The sequence below is a fragment of the Camelina sativa genome, chromosome 5, assembly GCF_000633955.1.
Source record: "Camelina sativa cultivar DH55 chromosome 5, Cs, whole genome shotgun sequence".
NCBI lineage: Eukaryota > Viridiplantae > Streptophyta > Magnoliopsida > Brassicales > Brassicaceae > Camelina > Camelina sativa.
The window spans coordinates 12903292-12922428 of record NC_025689.1 but is presented as its reverse complement, the minus strand read 5'-3'; the positions used below and the strand labels follow the sequence as shown (position 1 = coordinate 12922428).

At 32.5% G+C, this 19137-nt stretch overlaps 3 protein-coding genes and 2 pseudogenes across 3 annotated transcripts; 1 reads left to right on the top strand and 4 right to left on the bottom strand.

The window, feature by feature from the left end:
* LOC104789213 lies at positions 307-1758 on the bottom strand. The gene is made up of 3 exons (XM_010514945.1): positions 1383-1758; positions 949-1322; positions 307-852 (listed from the first exon to the last, which is right to left on the bottom strand). Exons 1-3 carry the CDS (start codon positions 1756-1758, stop codon positions 307-309), a joined length of 1296 nt encoding a protein of 431 aa, XP_010513247.1.
* LOC104789212 lies at positions 5568-7383 on the top strand. Its single transcript, XM_010514944.2, has 3 exons — positions 5568-7033; positions 7119-7230; positions 7322-7383. Exons 1-3 carry the CDS (start codon positions 5948-5950, stop codon positions 7381-7383), a joined length of 1260 nt encoding a protein of 419 aa, XP_010513246.1. The 5' UTR covers positions 5568-5947.
* Positions 7336-8580, bottom strand: LOC104786721 (uncharacterized protein At4g04775-like). The gene is made up of 2 exons (XM_010512167.2): positions 8112-8580; positions 7336-8011 (listed from the first exon to the last, which is right to left on the bottom strand). The coding sequence occupies exons 1-2, from the start codon at positions 8283-8285 to the stop codon at positions 7712-7714; spliced, it is 474 nt and encodes a 157-aa protein (XP_010510469.1). The 5' UTR covers positions 8286-8580; the 3' UTR covers positions 7336-7711.
* LOC104786719 overlaps positions 9812-19137 on the bottom strand; it is a 37376-nt pseudogene continuing 28050 nt past the window's right edge.
* LOC104788704 lies at positions 16357-17345 on the bottom strand (annotated as a pseudogene).

The window sequence follows — 19137 nt, the reverse complement described above, 5'->3', positions numbered from 1 at the left end:
GAAAACGATTCTCCACCAACAACTTAAAGGCACTAAAGATCTCCTTGACATCAGACTTGCGTTTGAGCGGATAGAGCCAAGAGTAGCGTGTAAAATGATCGACAATGAGAAGATAATATTTGAAATTGTCAGTAGACAAAACAGGGGACGTCCAGACATCCGAGTATAAACATTCAAGAGGTCGAGTTGTTTGGATAGTGTTTTGGGAGAAGGGAAGTTTATGACTTTTATTAAGAGAACAATCTGAGCAAGGTAAATGTTTGTGTGAACCCAAAACCGAAATTTTAAAAGTAGAAAGCATAGTGTTTAAAACAGAGGAAGACGGATGTCCAAGACGAGAGTGCCATATTGGAAGTGAAGCCTTCGAATTAGTGTAGGTAGACAAAGCGGTGACTTGGTGCCGCGAGACCGGCCATTCATATAATTCATCTTTGGTTCGACCTTGAAGAAGTAGAACCCCTGTACTGAGATCCTGCACCTAAAAGAAGGCAGGATAAAATGCGACGAGACACCATTAGTGTTACATAAGCGGTAGACAGAGATCAAGTTCTTATGGATGTCAGGAACACACAAAATTTTATTCAAACGAAGATCGAGTAAACGAGAGGGAAGAAGTTTAGAACCAGTATGAGAAATAGGTAACGGAGAGCCATATGCCACAATAACATCCTCACCACCGGTGTAAGGCTCATGAACAGAGAGATTGGACAAATCAGAGGTCATGTGATGAGTAGCACCACTATCAAGGATCCACGGGTTTGGATCATACGGAGAACCAACCGCAACATTAGCTCTTGGTTGCCACGGACGGAAAGGACTGCTTTGCGGTGAGGAGGCAGCACGAGACTGGAACTAGGGACACCACCTTGCGCTATGACCATGAGTGTAACAAATCTGGCATCTTCCTTTGTAACCACGAGATTCATGGGTGGACTGCGGTTGATGAACCTGATGTTGAGACACATCCCCGTAGTGGGAACTAGAGGAGTGATTGGAGAACGATTTCTTGTTAGAGTTGTGATGACTACCACGAGACGCCTGACGAGGACGGTTGGTAGCAACATTTGCTGTCATAGGGAACGCTGGTGGCGTAGCCTTGGAAAGAAGCTTAGCTTCCTGGTTAAGCAAACGTTCATGGACGTAAGCAATAGTGGGTGAGGTATCACGTGCAACAACTTGGTCAACAATGGGACGATACTCGTCAGGAAGACCATCAAAAATTTGTTCGATCTGATCATCATGTTCCATGGGACTGTCCAAATTAGCAAGAGCATCAAACCGCGTTGTGAGGCTATATAAGTACTCATCAATGGTTTTGGTGCCTTTCGTAATAAGTTTCAACTGATCTCACAGTTGACGTACATGACCACGGCTTGGCTTACCGTAGGTATCAGCGAGGGTTGCCCAGATCTCAGCCGAGGTGGTGGTCCGGGAGAGAGCAGACTGGACGGTCGGAGTAATAGATCCAAGAAGAGCGCTGTAAAGGAGTTTGTCCTGACGACGCCAATGTAGGAGAGCCGGATTCGGAGTGACGACATCGCTGACGGTGACTGTAGCCGGCGGGATCTCAGCAGAGCGATCCAGATAGTCAGCAAGGACGTGTCCATCAACAAAAGCATGGACTTGCAGCTTCCAAATGATGTAGGTGGTGGGTGTCAGCTTGGTGATGTTAGACATATTGAGACTCAGTAGAGTTTGGTTGTTTGGATTGATGGTGATGGAGTCGGACGTGTTGGAAGCCTCGGGTGTGGTGGCCATGGCGAAAGCGGCAAATTGTTTTGTTTTGTTTTTGATATGTATTTAGGTTAATGAGCGTACTACTCTGATACCATGTAGAGAATGGAATGTATTGATATTGAATAAAAAGGTTTACATATTTATACTAAGAGACAGCTTAAACCTAGTACTAAGTAATTACAATCATAGTCCTATATGTACTGACTCTTATATGTTTTACCAGACCGTCTCGTTTCTTTAGCCACGATGTCCTCTCATCTCCTCTCCCAACGAACTCCTTCTTCCAAAACTTCACTCTCAAAAAGGTGATCAAGCTGAGTACTTTCTCACCCATAAATCATCAAACCATCGGTCTCATCTCTCTCCATCTCATACCCATCTATCTCCCACAACTCTGCTTTCTTCTACGAAGCTTTCAATGCCGACATCACCATCACCAGGTCAGATGTATTAGGAATGTTCATATATGTAAAGGAAGATTTGATTGATACAAATCTCTCCTCTGATTTATTCTCATTTACTACTCGTATATTCTCATTCCTTACATGTGAATATCTCTTGTGTATATATTTGTAATCCCTATGTCAATAAGAAATCACCTTCAATCTCATAATCTCATATGGTATCAGAGCTCTTAGCGATACCGCAAAACACAAATCTCAAATTTTTTCTTTCCTTTCTCTTTATCTTTCTTGTATCATTTTCCATGGCTGCCGAAGCTATCACTGTCTTCGACAACACCACTCTCCTCAGCGTCAACATGACGAATGTCACTCGCCTCACCACCAACAACTTTCTTATGTGGAGCCGCCAAGTTCATGCTTTGCTCAATGGTTACAACCTTGCTGGGTACCTTGATGGATCCAAGGTTGCACCATCTCTCACCGTCACATCCGCCACTGGTGTTGTCACTCCCAACCCAGAGTATCTACTCTGGCAACGTCAAGACCAACTGATTTATAGTGCACTCTTGGGCGCTATCTCGGTTTCGATTCAGCCTATCCTCTCTACAACAGAGACCTCTGTTCAAATCTGGAAGAAGCTCTCTCTCACCTATGCTAATCCTAGCCGTGGTCATATTCAGCAGCTTCGTCAGCAAGTCCGTCAATGGAAGAAGGGCTCCAAAACCATTGATGAATATGTTCAGGGTCTTGTAACTCGATTTGATCAGTTGGCGCTTCTTGGTAAGCCCATTGATATTGAGGATCAGGTTGATTGTCTCACTGATGGTCTTTCTGATGACTACAAGCAGGTTATCGATCAAATCCAAGCCCGTGATGTGTCACCCTCACTCACCGAAATCCATGAAAAGTTGCTGAACTATGAAGTCAAGCTTCATGCCTCGGATTCCTCCGTTGTGTCTCTCCCGATCTCTGCCAACATGGTTCGTCACAACTCTCACGGACACAACAACAAATCCACATACCCTCGTGGCCAGTCTCGCAACAACAACTACCGTGGCAACACCTCGCAGCAGTCCACCTACTCACCACGCCACGACCAGTCTTCTTCTCGTGGTTATCAAGGAAAATGTCAGATCTGTGGAGTTTTTGGTCACAGTGCACGTAAGTGTCCTCAACTCGGCATGATCACCAACTCCACGCCTCGTGCCAATTTTGCTGGTCTTCCCAACTCGGCAAACCCATGGCTGCTTGACTCTGGTTCCACTCATCACATTGCGTCGGATCTCGCAAATCTTTCTCTGCATCAGCCATATCACGGCGGTGAAGAGGTGGTTGTTGGCAACGGCACCGGGTTACCCATAACCCATACTGGTTCTACTCTTTTACCCTCTTCTTCTAAACCATTGTCACTACACAATATTCTTTGTGTTCCGAAGATACAAAAGAATCTTATATCTGTTTACAAACTATGCAATGGTAACCAAGTCTCGGTACAATTTTTCCCTTCTTGCTTTCAGGTGAGGGATCTCAGCACGGGGACCCTGTTGTACCAAGGACGAGTCAAGAATGAGCTTTATCAGTGGCCTCTCTCGTTGCCTTTCGCCTCTACCTTCTCCACAACCATCAACAACATCAAAACCACCACCATTGATTGGCATTCAAGACTAGGCCACCCCTCCTATCCAATACTTAAAAATATTATCACATGTTTTTCTTTACCGCACTCTAGCTCTTTTTCGCAACCACTGCCCTGTAGTGATTCTCGAAAAACTCATCTCATCTCCTCCTTCAGCGTCACTCTCGATTTTCCTTCTTCTAGCCTCAAATTCTTCCTCATCTCATCTCTTCCTGCTCCACTAACTCCTCCATCACAATATCAAAGATCCATGCATTTTATCTCTTTCTGATAACACATCATCAACCAAGTATACCGCAAAGCTCAACAACAACCAAACATGGCTAATCTACGCCTCTTCACCGATCAATCTGACCAAAGACGGCATCTCTTCAATCAATTGCGGTGGTGGGTTTTCGGGTTAATTACAGAGACAAGGAGGAAGAAGAGAAAGAAGAGAGATAATCGGGGTTAATCCCGGTTTGACATGGTTAACAGAAAACCGAGAGTTTTTATATTAAGAATTAAAAATTAATTAGATAGAAAGCTCGACCAGCGAGAAAAAGTGTTTGGCTAATCAGGGTAAAATTGGAATTTTGAATTTGTTGAAAAATCGTGGGTATATAAATAACAAAACTTATTATTTTGGGTTTTAAATGACACGTTTTTAATATTTGGTATATTTTTATTCTAATCCAAAACAATTGGGTATTAAACGTCCAAATAAAAATAACTTCGGGTTTTTTTTGGCATTTTTCCCAAAATTAAAATTTTGAGCTTACTTTCTGGAAAATTACATAAGATTGTGAGATGGTTTTGATCTAATTCTATAATTATTTTGTTCGATTCACACTTATTATTCCAAACGTCATGATATTTTTGAATTACATAAAATTTATAAGTTTTCATATTAGGAATTTCATAATAAATTATGAACATAAATCAGTTATGTTTTGATTTGAAATAATATCATTATTTTATCCATTGCCTTATATCTACCCACTATTTTCCTCAATTTTCATTTTTGTTTATATTACTTCTCACTTTTAGCTTATTATTTTGAAACAGTTGCGAATTTATGATCATTAATATTTGATTTCAATCTCTTCTCTCTCTTAAAGGCTCAAACATTCTATAAAGTTTAGTTTTCTAAAAACAACTTATTACCATACAAACACATCCTCTTTCAGACTATTGTGAAAACTAAAACATTTACTTTCTATTCTATCCTCGATTCAATCTCCAACAAACAACAAAACACCGGTAACAATAGTATCGTTATTCGGATCATCCATTTTTGGGAAGTTCCTAACTTTAGAAGAAATATTATCTTACTAAGTCTTGAATATTTGTTTCCACAAATGTAAATTATTTTTACTATTGTTCATCTTTTGATGATTTATGCAATCATTTTAAAATATTTATAACAGAAAATAAATAATTTCATGTGTATTTGATTTTAAAAGAATTTTTATATATAATAATGTTGGTCGTCAGATTCTTAGAGTAAGAGTTGAAAGAAACCTTAATATATTATATCATATAATAATAAACTAAAGTTTTCTTTTGGAAATCTCCAAAAGATTGTCATTTGATGCTCTGTTCTCTCACAATTGTCATTTTGTTTAATTTTTAGTGTAACAAATTTATTCAATTGAACTCGAATAATAAAATTTTCACTTAACAAATAATTTGATGATTAAATAGTTTAAGGATATAAGTTTATAATATTTGGTTTGTCTAGGATAATGTCGAGTAATAATTGGCTGTTTTGTTTCCACACTTTAATATAAATAAGGGAAAACGTCCTGGTTCCCCATGAGAACTATGATATCGTACCAGATGGAGCCCGATCTTTACCCCCGTCCCAGATGGCTCTCCTGAAATTCTTCTCAATCTATATACCCATATATCTGTAATTTACGTTTTGTATCTCCATGAGAATAGAAGATATCATCTATTTCACCATTGCTATAGGTTTAATTGGTTTACTATTTGATTAACCGAGTGACGAAGTTTACAAACCAAAATAAACCTGATTTCGACCCGATTAAAACCTGATTTTGACCCGATTAGAAACATAACCCTCAACCGAGAAATCCCTAAAATCACATTTTAACCTCTTTTTTGTTTTCTCTCGCGACGAACCCTAGAAAATCAAATTTCACCATCGATTTCTCAAATTGAATCGATGGATTTAATAATCCGATCTGGTTTTGGGCAACAAGATGGTATTGGGCAAAGAGATGGTGTTGGAGAACGAGAGTACGATGAAGAAGGAGAGGATCGAGATGAATTTCACGTCGATATGCTTGCTCAGGAATTTACCGATGCTGAAGAGTCGATTCGTCATGATACGTACCCAGAAAGTGACGACGAGGAAGAAGGTCGTGGTCGTGGTGCGGGTCGTGGTCGTGGTGCGGGTCCAGAGAGGGTGTTTACGGATATCGGACGTGGTGATGGAACTTTGTGGAAAGACCAATCCTTCTACAATGGGGTCGCATTCAAGGAGAGTGTCTTGGACTATGCACTACATACTGGTTACAATTTGAAGCAATACAGGTATGACAAAGATAAACTCGGGTTTAGATGTGTTGGGGATAAGGGCAATTGTGAGTGGAAAGTGTTTGCTGCACTTCTTCCAAACGCATCTTTGTGGAAGATTACGAAATACATTGATAAGCATTGTTGTACCCCCAATGGCGAGTGTGAGATGTTTAAGGTCCCAGTCATAGCTAGAATTTTTCTCGATAAGATTAGAGAGGAACCGGATCATTACAAGCCTTTGAGGATTGAACAGATTATCATGGAAAGGTGGAAGATATCCGCTACTAGGCCACAATGTCAAGCTGCTCGGAGAAAGGCTTTGGGATGGATAGAGTATGAGTATGAACAACAGTTTGCACGACTGCGAGATTACCAAGCTGAGATCTTGGAAGCAAATCCAGGGTCTGTTGTGGAGATTGATACAATTAAGAATGATGCTGGTCAAGACGTCTTCAATCGGTTTTATGTTTGTTTCGATGCCCTTAGAAGAACTTGGAAACAGACTTGCCGGCCAATAATAGGAGTTGATGGCGCCTTCTTAAAGGCAAAGATCAAGGGACAGTTGCTTGCTGCATTAGGCAGAGATGCAGACAATGGCATCTATCCAATAGCCTGGTGTGTTGTTCAAGTTGAGAACAAAGACAATTGGTTATGGTTTGTGAAGAGATTGAAGACTGACCTGGATCTAAACGAGGGAGATGGTTACATTTTAGTGTCTGATCGACAAAAGGTATGTATCTAACTAATTTATTATATTGGTTAATAAATGTGAATGCTCTCGTTTTTAATATGTTTGGTTTTTGGTTCTCAATTAGGGGTTGATAAAAGCTGTGGAGTTGGAGTTACCACAAATAGAGCATAGAATGTGTGTTAGACACATCTATGGGAACTTGAAGAAGACTCATCCTTCCAAGAAGCAAATCAAGNGTTTTTCAGGCTTCTCAGGGTGGTGGAGGAGAAGTTGTTCAAGGTGGTGGACTTTCTCAAGATGGTGGTGGACTTTCTCAATCTGGTGGAGGAGAAGTTGTTCAGGGTGGTGGAGGACTATCTCAAGGTGGTGGAGGACTTTCACAAGCCTGAATATTGAAGATTATGGTAGTAGGGGTCTGTTTTTTGGTTTAAGAGACTAGTTGGATCTGTATTTTGGTCGAATAGACTAGTAGGGTTATGTTTTTGGTCTGTGATCATGTTGAGAACATGATTTCAAAACGTTATCATTCTGCTTGTTTTCAGAACATGTGTTCATCATGTTCTGCCTTTTATGAAATGTGGAATGTCTTATCTTATTAAATGCAATAGCAACACCAACAGGAGTTCACACTCAACACCAAAACAAACAAGAGCATAAAGCAGAGCATACAACCGAACAACAATAGATTACAACCGAACAATAGTTTACAATAGCTCATCATACAAGCTTAAACAGAGCAAACAAGATCATAAAACCGAAAACACATACAATTATACTCTTATTCATCCTACATTGCAATTCAGCTTTTGCTTCCAACAAAACTTCTTCAACCCTCTCACAAAGCTCTTTTTCGAACTCCATTTGCATCTTCTCAAATTTCAGCTTCTGTTCTTGCAATGTCTCTATTGTACGCTCTTTCATCTCTTCTTTTACTCTCTCAAATTGAACACCCAATGTTGCTACCTCGTCCAACAATGCCTCATCGACCCACTTAAAGATGTGGTTATCGTTCACAAGCTAACATTATATCATAGAATACAATGAAAATTGATGAGAAGGATTAGGCTCGGATTTGGATTAGGTCGATGTCTACATCAAACAAAGCATAACATAGTACCTTCTTTGCTGCTGCTTCTCGACATCGAAAGTATCTCCGAGAAGGATTAGGCTCGGATTTGGAATTCTTTGCCACGATGTGTTCCCCACACCAGCATCTCTTAGGCACGCCAACGACGAATCCTCTTTGTCGAACATTTGATGAACCACTCGAACCTCCAGAAACGGTACTCATGGTTGCAAAGATCGATTTAAGAATTTTATGCTTTTAGGGTTTGAGGATTTGGGGATTTTAATGGAGTTATAGATGTGTTATAGATGTATCGTCTCGGGTCGGATTATTAACATCAGTCAGGTTTTATTTTTGGTTTTCTATTTGGTATGAACGGTATCGTATCGGTTCACTCTTTAAACCGATAACATCCCGATATATGGGTATATAGATTGAGAAGAATTTCATGAGAGCCATCTGGGACGGGGGTAAAGATCGGGCTCCATCTGGTACGATATCATAGTTCTCATGGGGAACCAGGACGTTTTCCCTATAAATAATTCACATGATCTTTATATTACATTATTTTATTTCATCTTCAACCCATTTAAAATAAACTAAAGTATATTTTAATAGTATAATTTCTAAATAACTAAATGAGAATTGAATATAATTTTTTTGATAAAGAGATAACTGTATATATTTCTGTTTAAAGAGAGAAGTGAATATATATTTAAATTCATGATTTGATTAGCTAAGATGTCTGTTCCTATTTCTATATTTATAATATATAACTCTTGAATATATATTTAAAACAATAGACAATTTTAGTTATCAATTCACAATAATGTATTTTTATAAACCTGGCACATTTTTTATTAACTTTTCTATTCCATCTCAGCAATGACATATTTTGTACTAACTCTCATTTTTGTAACTTTCCTAATATTTATAGTAATGCAATGAATGATTAATAATAGTATTTAGAAATATTACATATATAAGAAAATTTATTAATATGTAATGATTATTGCATATCTATAACTCTCACATAGTTTATGTGACTCTTATAACAATGAAATACAACCTCTGTTTTAATTTAGTTCTCGTTTTAGGTTTTCAATGAAAATGTTTGGTGAATATTCCAATTTTATTTTTGCTGTTTAAAAGTTTTGACCAATGAAATATTTATAAACTATATTAATAAAGGGTAAAACAGACAATTTAATATTTTTTTAATTTGTGTGAAAAAACCTTAAACGACAAGTAAAAAACCGGAGAATGTATAAATTACATTTACCTAATCGATAAATAAATTAGTGCATTTATTATCCAATTAAATAATAAATTTTTCATATGCTCTTAACTACAATTTCTCTTACAAATAGAAAGATACACATTTTAGTATTTTAGACCCTCATATCTCAAATCTTATTTAATATTTTTATTTAATTAATATTGTTTTAACTAATAATCTCCAAAATTACAAAAAATATCCAAAAATAATGTGGAGTGAATACTAGTTTACAATATAGTTATCTTCCAATGTATCAAAAATTCTTGGTCAACTATTTGTTTGTGTTACATTATATGATGGAAGAGAATATAATTGTTACAGCAGTTGTTAATTTTTATAACTTACTGTTTACTTTTAAAGCCAAGCTGAAACCATAGATAAATAACAGTTTCTCTCTTGGACCTTCTTGTAATACCTACCTAAATCACAGCTTTTGGATTTTGGATTGATGAGAGAGATTTTACCATTATGATCATCACAAAAATATCAAATTTACTGAATGGTGGTTCGGTCTCATCTTTATAAAGCTATTTACAGAGGTTTAAGATTACCCAACCAGAAAACAGAAAGAACACCCTATCACTGAAAACAGATATAACAGTAAGATTACTAGCTTGCCTGCCAAACAAAGAATGACGACCTTCTGCTATAACCTCACCGATCCTCTGGTTTCTCACAACAACAAGTGTTCCTTTATAACGTCCTCTCTCGCCTAACAATCTCGACGTTACCTCCAACACCTCCTGAAAGTATATCATTTCCATTTCAAAATCATATCTCTCTCTCTATCCCATTTCGATGACACTCTTCAGCAGTGGTCAAATAAACAAAAAAAAAGGGAGTTGAGGAGACATACACCGAGCTTAGCTGTAGAAAGGAATGCAATAGACATGTCCACAGAAACCCAAGGAGGTAAGCTTGGATTTGTACAAGCGCTCCACCAACTTTATCCACAAGATTTGCAATCGCACCATTAGATTCCTGTCTCTATCCTGCCTTCATCACAACTTATAAGTTGATCAAACTAACAATTGTTATACAATATTATTATAAGGACAATATAAAAGGATATATCTTATTCTTTCTTCTCCTTCTTGATTCTAAACAAATATTATAAGAACAAACCAATTCAGATCATCACACACTACTATAAACAATTACAAGGAGATCTAAACAACAATTGAGTTTCTTCTCCTTAATTCTAAACAAATCTGCAAGAACTACACCGATGGCTCAGCGGAGAAACAAACCATTTCGGATCATCATCCACTAGTACTACTATAAAGAGTATAATAATTAAACCAAATTCTCATCTTAAAGCCTCAAAAATAATCTAATTCCTAATAACCCTATGACGCTACGAAGAGGAAGACGAACGAACCGTTAAAAAAAAAGGGACCTTGAAGGAGCAGGAAATGAAACCCGGGTCGACCCGGTTGACTCGGATTCCTCTGAGACTAATTCAACTTGATATTTTAGGTGATTTGTATAAAAGTTACAAATCGTTATTGAACTGATGATTTAAAAATCTACTTTAAAATCCACTGTTATTCAAAACAGTTTGTGGATTTGAATTTTAATAAGTTTTAGGGATTCTAGAGGATTTGAGAGGATTTGTTTAGTTAAAAATACAGAAATTCAAATCTCATGATTTTAGGTGGTATTTGAAAGAATTTTATCATAAATCATATCAACTTCCCTAAAATCTATCAAAATTCCAAATTTCATAAATCTCATAGAATCCTCCAAAATCATTATTTCAATACACCCCCTAAAAATCTCGTAGAGGCTTCTTCCTTAAGCGTTGTCATAAAACCAATTTACAAGGGAAAAAATAAGATAAAATTTAGACTAAAATCAATTTAAATGAAAATCTACCCTTTTAAGACCAAATCGTTATCCCAGTTATGTGGACCACCTTTGTGGCGCTTATTCGCTAGAGTCTATTTTAAAACAAAACTAGATGATAACCCACACTGTACAGTGCGGGAAAATATTTACGTAAATTTTGATTTATTAGTTACAAAATAATAGTATTATCTTTATTTGATTTATTCTACTTATTTTATAATTTATAAATTTAATTTACTTAGTTTCATACTCCGGTTTCGACTATAGTCGATACAATAAACTTAACAACTTACCATTATTAGGGTTTGCGTATAATTGCTTAATTTTTTTAGAATTGGTAGAATCAAGAAAATCCTTATTTACTTGTGACCCGATTTAAAATTTGAATATTGATAAGTATCAAATAAGTTAACCCGTAAAATATATATATGTTTTGGATAGTGTGACAGGACAATATATTACCTCTCCTACAATAGAGAATTTAGTCGATTTGTTAATCATCTCATTATATTAAATTATATATATCAAATCCTCTGAATTTTTGAATTAATTTGTGAATGAGCGAAATCTTTCAGAAAATAATATCATCAATTGTAAAAAATTTGCTAAAAAAAATTGTAACCCGCACTGTTTAGATAGTGGAAGTTTAATAGTTTTCTGTGGATAATTATTTTTATTTTTATTTCGAATGATCAAAATTAAAAGAGTATATCTGTAATGAGTATATTTTGACAGGAGAATATTTCATTCTATATAGTTAGCACATAGAAATATTTAGATAGTTTCCCGTGCTATACATTTTATAACCTTTTTTGTTTTATTTACTTAGTTTCATACTCTAATTTCAACCCGTTTTGGCTACATGATACAATGTTCAAATACGTGAATCATATAAATTTGGTAAAATCCTAAAAAGAAAACAAAACCTGTATTGAAGCGGTCATGTTTAGAAATCTCGATTTAACTTTTTGATTTATCTTTTAGTTATATATATTATATTAAATAAAATATAATATTTTGTGATTTCTTAGATTTTAATAAAATATAATATTAAGCAATGTTGTATCTTAGTTTTAAGATATATATGTCATTATTAAATGATTTAGGATGCATATATTTAATCTTAGTTTTATAAATAAAATTTTAAGTTTTATAATTGTTCTAAATAGTTTATTATTGTTTCCTAAAATTTCTGAAACAATAAATGAAATCTGTTAAAATAATTTCAAAAATATTGGGCTATAAAAAAATAAAATCATTTTATAAGATTTATTATTGTTCTAAAAAATTATTGAAAACTATTTATAATATATTTACGTGAATCACTTAAGATTTTACATAACCAATATTTTTCTGATTTTATAAGTTTTTTTGAGTTGAAAAATAAAAAGAAAATATTAATTAACACTAAAAATAACTATATTAATATTTGTTTGAATATGACTTACCTCTGATTCGGTTATAACACTAAAAATCTATTTTCTGGTTGCAACAAATTAATAATAAGATTCTATTATTATATTTTGTAATTAAATACAGTGGCATTTGGTGTAATATCTTACATGGAGTAGGGTTATTTGTTTAAAGGGTTCCTTAAATAATATAATAGAGATTGGAATACAAAAGAAAAGAGTGCACAAGGAAACAAATGGGCTAAAAGTCTAAAACATGTGTTTTTACTTTGACGCCATCCAAATTTAAACCCCCATAATATATATTGTTGTCCCAAAGAAAAGGAAAAGAAGATAAGCAGTGTATTATTGCATGTGATTTAAACCAATAGCATAATACCACGTAGAATTATCTGTGTTGTTTTCTGGTATATAAAGTATCAACTGTTTAGAAGATGTACATAATTCTATATATTATTTGTTTTTTAAAAACAAATGTGATAAATGAACCAATTAACTTTTTTTTGTCATCTAATATATAAAAAACTAGAAATCATCTCGTGCTACGCATGGCTTTAGCTTACATTGTTGTTCAATTTTAGTAATTTGGAGATTATTAGTTTTTATTTGTTTACTCAGCAATTGTTATTTTTGTGATTTTAAAAATATACTGATCATTTTAATTTTTTTGGGGTTTATTTGTTTGGTGTTACTTGAGTTTCTTTTTTTATATATAGTATTAGAGTATTTCAACACATGGAAATTTGTTTGATTGCATTGTATAGTGTTTATGGTTTAAAGGCATCAATTTTTTTGGGGCATATTTTAGGCCAAAAGTTTTAGTGTCTTTTATGGAGAAAAAATAAAAATTACAATTCCCAATATTATTAGATCTTTTTTATAAGTTCAAAAAAATTTAGAAGTTCAAGTTTTATATAAGAAAACAATATATTATTTATGTAGATATATTCAATATACGGATGAAATGTTATTAGGTTTATGTATAAACTATCTCATCTTTTGAATTGTTGGTGAATGAGCATTAGATTAATGTTAATTAAACTTGTTGCTAATGAGATTTAAAGTAAATTTTAATTTAGAAAAACATATTTGAAACTCTAATAAAAAGTTTCCATATTCGAAAACTTTTAGAAGAATAATGAGTTATTTGGTAATATAATGTTTATTTTCGTATAAATTTTGAAATGAATATGAAAACATTGAAAAGAGAAAGAAAAATGTGAGCAATCAAAAAACAAACTACAATATGGAAATTTTGAAAATAAATTTTATATTACTACTTTTATAATTTTGTCTATAATAATAAAAATGAGTTTTTAAAAAATATTGGCGTATGGCATCCAAAATTGTCGGACCGGCCCATGGAGAGTACGAAATCAATACATAAACACTCTAATGAATAAATAAAATTTTCAAACATTCTCACATAATTTTGTTCTATCCCCTATATATTAATAGGGAAGCACTCTCACAAAAAAACTGATGTGTCATGCTTACATAGCTTCGGTGCCTTTTTTTAATAAATTTCCTTACATCTCATTATTATTTACATAAATATGTTATTAACATATATAAGATTATGTTCTTTTCTATTAGCTTTTAAAAATGAAATATTTGACCAACAATTCAAATTCAGAAATGTATTTAATTATCAGTTTCATAACATATTTAATTATTAGAACTAAATTACATTTCACAAACAATAAAAATTTATTCTTTTGTTTACCACTTTTATACATTTTTCTCATTGCATTTTCAAACTTAGGATTAGTTTATATTAAATCGTTTAGTCTAAAAAATATTGTTTTATCTATTTGATGGCATAGTGATGTAGATAGTAATATGAAATATAAAATATGTGAATTTGATTTTTAGAAACACAAAAAGACATCAAAAATTTCTACACCACCTTAAAATTCTTTTCTAAGTTCAAATATTTCACGGGTGAAAAATATTTTATAGAAAATAAACGCAAATTTGAATAAACGAAGAAAACTTTACTTATATATTCTTTTTACACGTTTGCCAAAAAAACATATTCTTTCTACACAAACAAATCTTAAATCTCAAATAATAATTTTACTCATAATATTTTATTTAAATCAATGTGAACAACCAACATGATAAGCTGCAAAAAAAAAATTAAAAATTATTCAAGATTACCTATCGAAATTTGAAAAGATATATAAAAATAATATAATTCTTTATAAGGAACCTAATGACTGAAATTAAATAATAATAAGTGGAAAATTATTTTAAAAGGAGAGTAATTAGGGATTGAATTCTAATTTTATGGAAAATGGAATGAATTTTTCTTTGATAGAAAAGAAATTGGTAAGATCTAGGAGGGTCATTTAGGGCCAAAGCCTGTGGGCTGGCCCTGCCCTGTCCTGAAAAACATCAGGCTCGGGCTTAAATATATATGTCTAAAAAAAATTGGGCTCGGGCTATAGAGTTTTTTGGCTTAACCCGATAGGACTCAGACCAGCCCGAAAACAAATATATTTATATTTTATTGTTAATGTTTTTGTTTGATTCTAATATTTGATTAATGATTTATTGTAAATAGAGTTTAAAACTCTAATAATAGTTTTCATATTTACTTAATAACTTTACTTAATACTTTTAAAATTTTCATATTTGTGATATTTTATACGAATTAAATATTGTTTTTTTTGGTTAAAGAATAAATTTTTTTATTTTAAATTAAGCTGGTTTTAGTTAATATAGATGAATTATTTAAATTTTGATTGATTGGTTTTATACTGCACCTTTAAACATTGTTTTCCAAGACTTATAAGTTTAAATTTTTGATTTGTAAGATGAGTCTAGAAATGCCCGAAAAGCCATGTAGCCCTGTTAAGGTGAGACTCGGACTTTGAATTATAGGCTCGGAAATATTTCGGGTTGGACTGGACCAAACTCAAACATATGCGGGCTTTACGGGTTTCAGATCGGGCTGGGCCGGGTCAGCCCGATTGACACCCCTAGTAAGATCTAATGGAGAATGAATAAGTAAGTAATTACCAAATTACTTACACAAAACATCCCACCATTATATTATATAAGATTAAAAGCTATAAACTAAGCATAAATGGAAACCCATAATTTAAAATTTGAGCCAAAAATGTGTGAATTTATAAGAGAATTTGACAACACATAATTAAACATCCAATTGTCTAACATAATCTAGAATCATTTCTTGCCCATGAATTATTTATACGATTGAAACCTAGAAATAAATTTTATACATAATTTAGAATCCGATTTTTCCCCTGAATCATACATTAGATTGAAACCCATATTTATAATTTCAAAATAAACTATAATTAGTTTTTTTCCTAGGATGAAATCATAAACTGATAAATGGTGATTTTAGATCAGAAGAGACCTACAGCTTGTTCTTATTGAAGAAGGGAAAAAGAGAATGTTGAGAGTTTTTTTCTTTGTTTTATGGGCCTCTAATTATCTATACTAGTATTTTTGCAGCAGTTTTTGCTCAAAAATACTAATAAGGAAAGTTTTTGCAATTAATGCTACTAATGCAATTAATTCTGTCCCTCTAGAAATTTTATATGGACCTCTTAGTATTTTATGGGTCTTTTGATAATTTATAATTTAAGGGCCTCCATTTATTTAGGTTATAGACAAAACGATGTCCAAAATTTCATAGGACCCGCAAAAATATACTCTTTTGCTAATAATCTAGACAAAATTTCCGGAAAATGAATGTGTAGACATAATTTCCGGAAAATTACATTGACATAACTATGACATTAATGATATTCTCAATTGCCAAAATGATTCTGAATACAAATGAGGCATTCAAACTTTAAAAAATGATTAAGAATCATGTCATGCCCTTAGCAAAAGTTGAGAAAAACCTTCTCATATTATAGAAAATATAAAGCCGGCGAATTAATTAACTTATATGTACCTACATATTTTTATTGTGTTGTTTTTGCAAATATAACATAAAATGACTAAAATAAACACAATCAAGACTTGTAGTCTAGTTGTCCATATGTGATATGTTACCACCTGATTAAAACTGGCATGTGCAAATTGCATGTTGTTTTGACAAAAGCAAAACATAAAAGCAAAGAAGCACTGGTAGTACCTTTTGTCTCCCAAGGACAAACCCATCTTGTTGTAAACACACTCTAGGGCTTCCTTCCCTCCATGATCTGAAATCCTCGAGAAGTTTTAGCAAGCGCCCAGAACTTGTCACCAAACTCACCGGTCTGTCCTCTCACATCAATTGCCCTAACCTTGTAGAAAAATGGGAATGACTTGGAGCTTTCCTTTTTCCACACGTTTTCTTATCTTCACCAACTCATCCATGCACCAACTCGACTCGGCATACCTGCACGACATATATTGTCAATACAAACACTTTAAAATATTAAACCTGCATGGTGTATTTCAACCTATGGAGTATTTCTACCTTTCTGAAGTAGATTGAATGAAGAAGACATGTAAAACTAGAGGTTACCTTCACTCATAAGTCTTAATAAATTGACAGTACCTACTAGAGAAGATGACTAGCGCGATCTTCGACTCTTTAATCCTCACAAAAAGGTTTGTCATACTTTTTCCCCTTAGCTCGTCTTTGTCTACGAAATACAAGATTTCATGTCTCTCAAAGGCGTCAAGAAGGTGGCTGACGAAGCTGTAGCGCAACTGATCTCCTCGGAAACTAAGGAATACTTGATGGACGTCAGGGAGAGACATATTTTTCATGTGGGACATCTCTAATAATTTTAGTGTTTTGATAGTTTGAGAGAAATTTTGTCACTAGATATACACGTTAACTATTTGACGATCCTAATTGTGTGATTGTGAAGGGGCTGACTTGACTTCAGTACTACAAAATTCCAGATGAAGAAATTAGTCACACTTGACTTCAGTACTACAAAATTCCAGATGTTCGTTTTAGTTTTTTTTTTTTTTTTTTTTTTTTTTTTTTTTTTTTTTTTTTTTTTTTTTTTTTTTTTTTTTTTTTTTTTTTTTTTTTTTTTTTTTTTTTTTTTTTTTTTTTTTTTTTTTTTTTTTTTTTTTTTTTTTTTTTTTTTTTTTTTTTTTTTTTTTTTTTTTTTTTTTTTTTTTTTTTTTTTTTTTTTTTTTTTTTTTTTTTTTTTTTTTTTTTTTTTTTTTTTTTTTTTTTTTTTTTTTTTTTTTTTTTTTTTTTTTTTTTTTTTTTTTTTTTTTTTTTTTTTTTTTTTTTTTTTTTTTTTTTTTTTTTTTTTTTTTTTTTTTTTTTTTTTTTTTTTTTTTTTTTTTTTTTTTTTTTTTTTTTTTTTTTTTTTTTTTTTTTTTTTTTTTTTTTTTTTTTTTTTTTTTTTTTTTTTTTTTTTTTTTTTTTTTTTTTTTTTTTTTTTGGTTTTTTTTTTGTCACCGCAAGCTGTTCTTTATCGATTGATAAAAAATATATTAAAGGCACAATATGTTGGATTAGATATAGTTATGAACTAAAGTTACTTTCTTTAGCATTATATGTGACAACATCCCACGGATAAATCGCAGGCACAATTACCTTTAATAAATCGCAGGCACAATTACCTTCAATTACCTTTAATATTCGTTGTGGATATGCAAGATACTTAAATGCAAGCATCTACAATAAGTACTACTAGTAGTTAATTTCTTCCTTGTAGACTAAACATTTTTAGTTAATTTTGTAGGTATTAGATTTGAGAAGAACTAAGGAGGTTGTAATCGACCATATATTCTGAATATTTGAGTTATACATATTGAGCTTTAAGATCAATTTTGACAAACTTAAATAAATTTAGGAAAGTTGTTATAAGTTTTAGTAATTTTCCTTTTGTGAATTCTACTTAAAATCATAAGATTTAGTTTTCATATTTTTAAAACTAAGAATATAATAATCTAAACCACCTTATAATTGCAATACCTAAAATATTATCAATAACATAGGATTTGTGGTTGTTTAAAAATCACTTACTCAATAACACTGGATTCTTAAATAAAAATTGAAACTTCATGATTAATAAATAACAAATGATTTGTCATCTAAACACACAATTCAGTCCAAATTTTATATTGAATACCTTCACTATGTTTTTATTTTTATTTTTTTTTCAATATTAGCCACTATGGACTGGCCATTAGCCCAAACTCTATATTTGTAGGAACCAAGACTTGATCCTAGTGTGAATTGTAATGGTGTCTACTCTCAGTGGACTTATCATTTGCGCTAGACTAAAGTCACTTCATTATATTTTGTTAATTTATATGTTTTGAATAATTACTTTGAAACATTTTAAAATAGTTTAACTTGATATTTAAATATTTAATGTGATACGATTTAGATTGCAGAAATTTTCTGAATATAAAGGTTATTCTTTCAAATAAAAATTATTTTAATGTGTTTCTTTTTCAAATTTTGGTTTTAAAAAATCCAAAATGCTACTCCCTCTATATTAGAAAATATGATGTTTTAGAATTTTCACCAAGATTAAGAAAATAATAAATGATATATTACTATTAATTACTTTTGTTTTATACTTCT

Excerpts from the sequence above, each read along its gene's own strand:
- LOC104789213 (XM_010514945.1), bottom strand. The coding sequence starts at position 1,758 with ATGGCCACCACACCCGAGGCTTCCAACACGTCCGACTCCATCACCATC. Across the intron at positions 1,323-1,382 it reads AACCCTCGCTGATACCTACG|GCACCAAAACCATTGATGAG; the intron begins GTAAGCCAAGCC and ends TTATTACGAAAG. Across the intron at positions 853-948 it reads GGGATGTGTCTCAACATCAG|TTCCAGTCTCGTGCTGCCTC; the intron begins GTTCATCAACCG and ends TGGTGTCCCTAG.
- LOC104786721 (XM_010512167.2), bottom strand. The coding sequence starts at position 8,285 with ATGAGTACCGTTTCTGGAGGTTCGAGTGGTTCATCAAATGTTCGACAA. Across the intron at positions 8,012-8,111 it reads GAGAAGCAGCAGCAAAGAAG|CTTGTGAACGATAACCACAT; the intron begins GTACTATGTTAT and ends ATATAATGTTAG.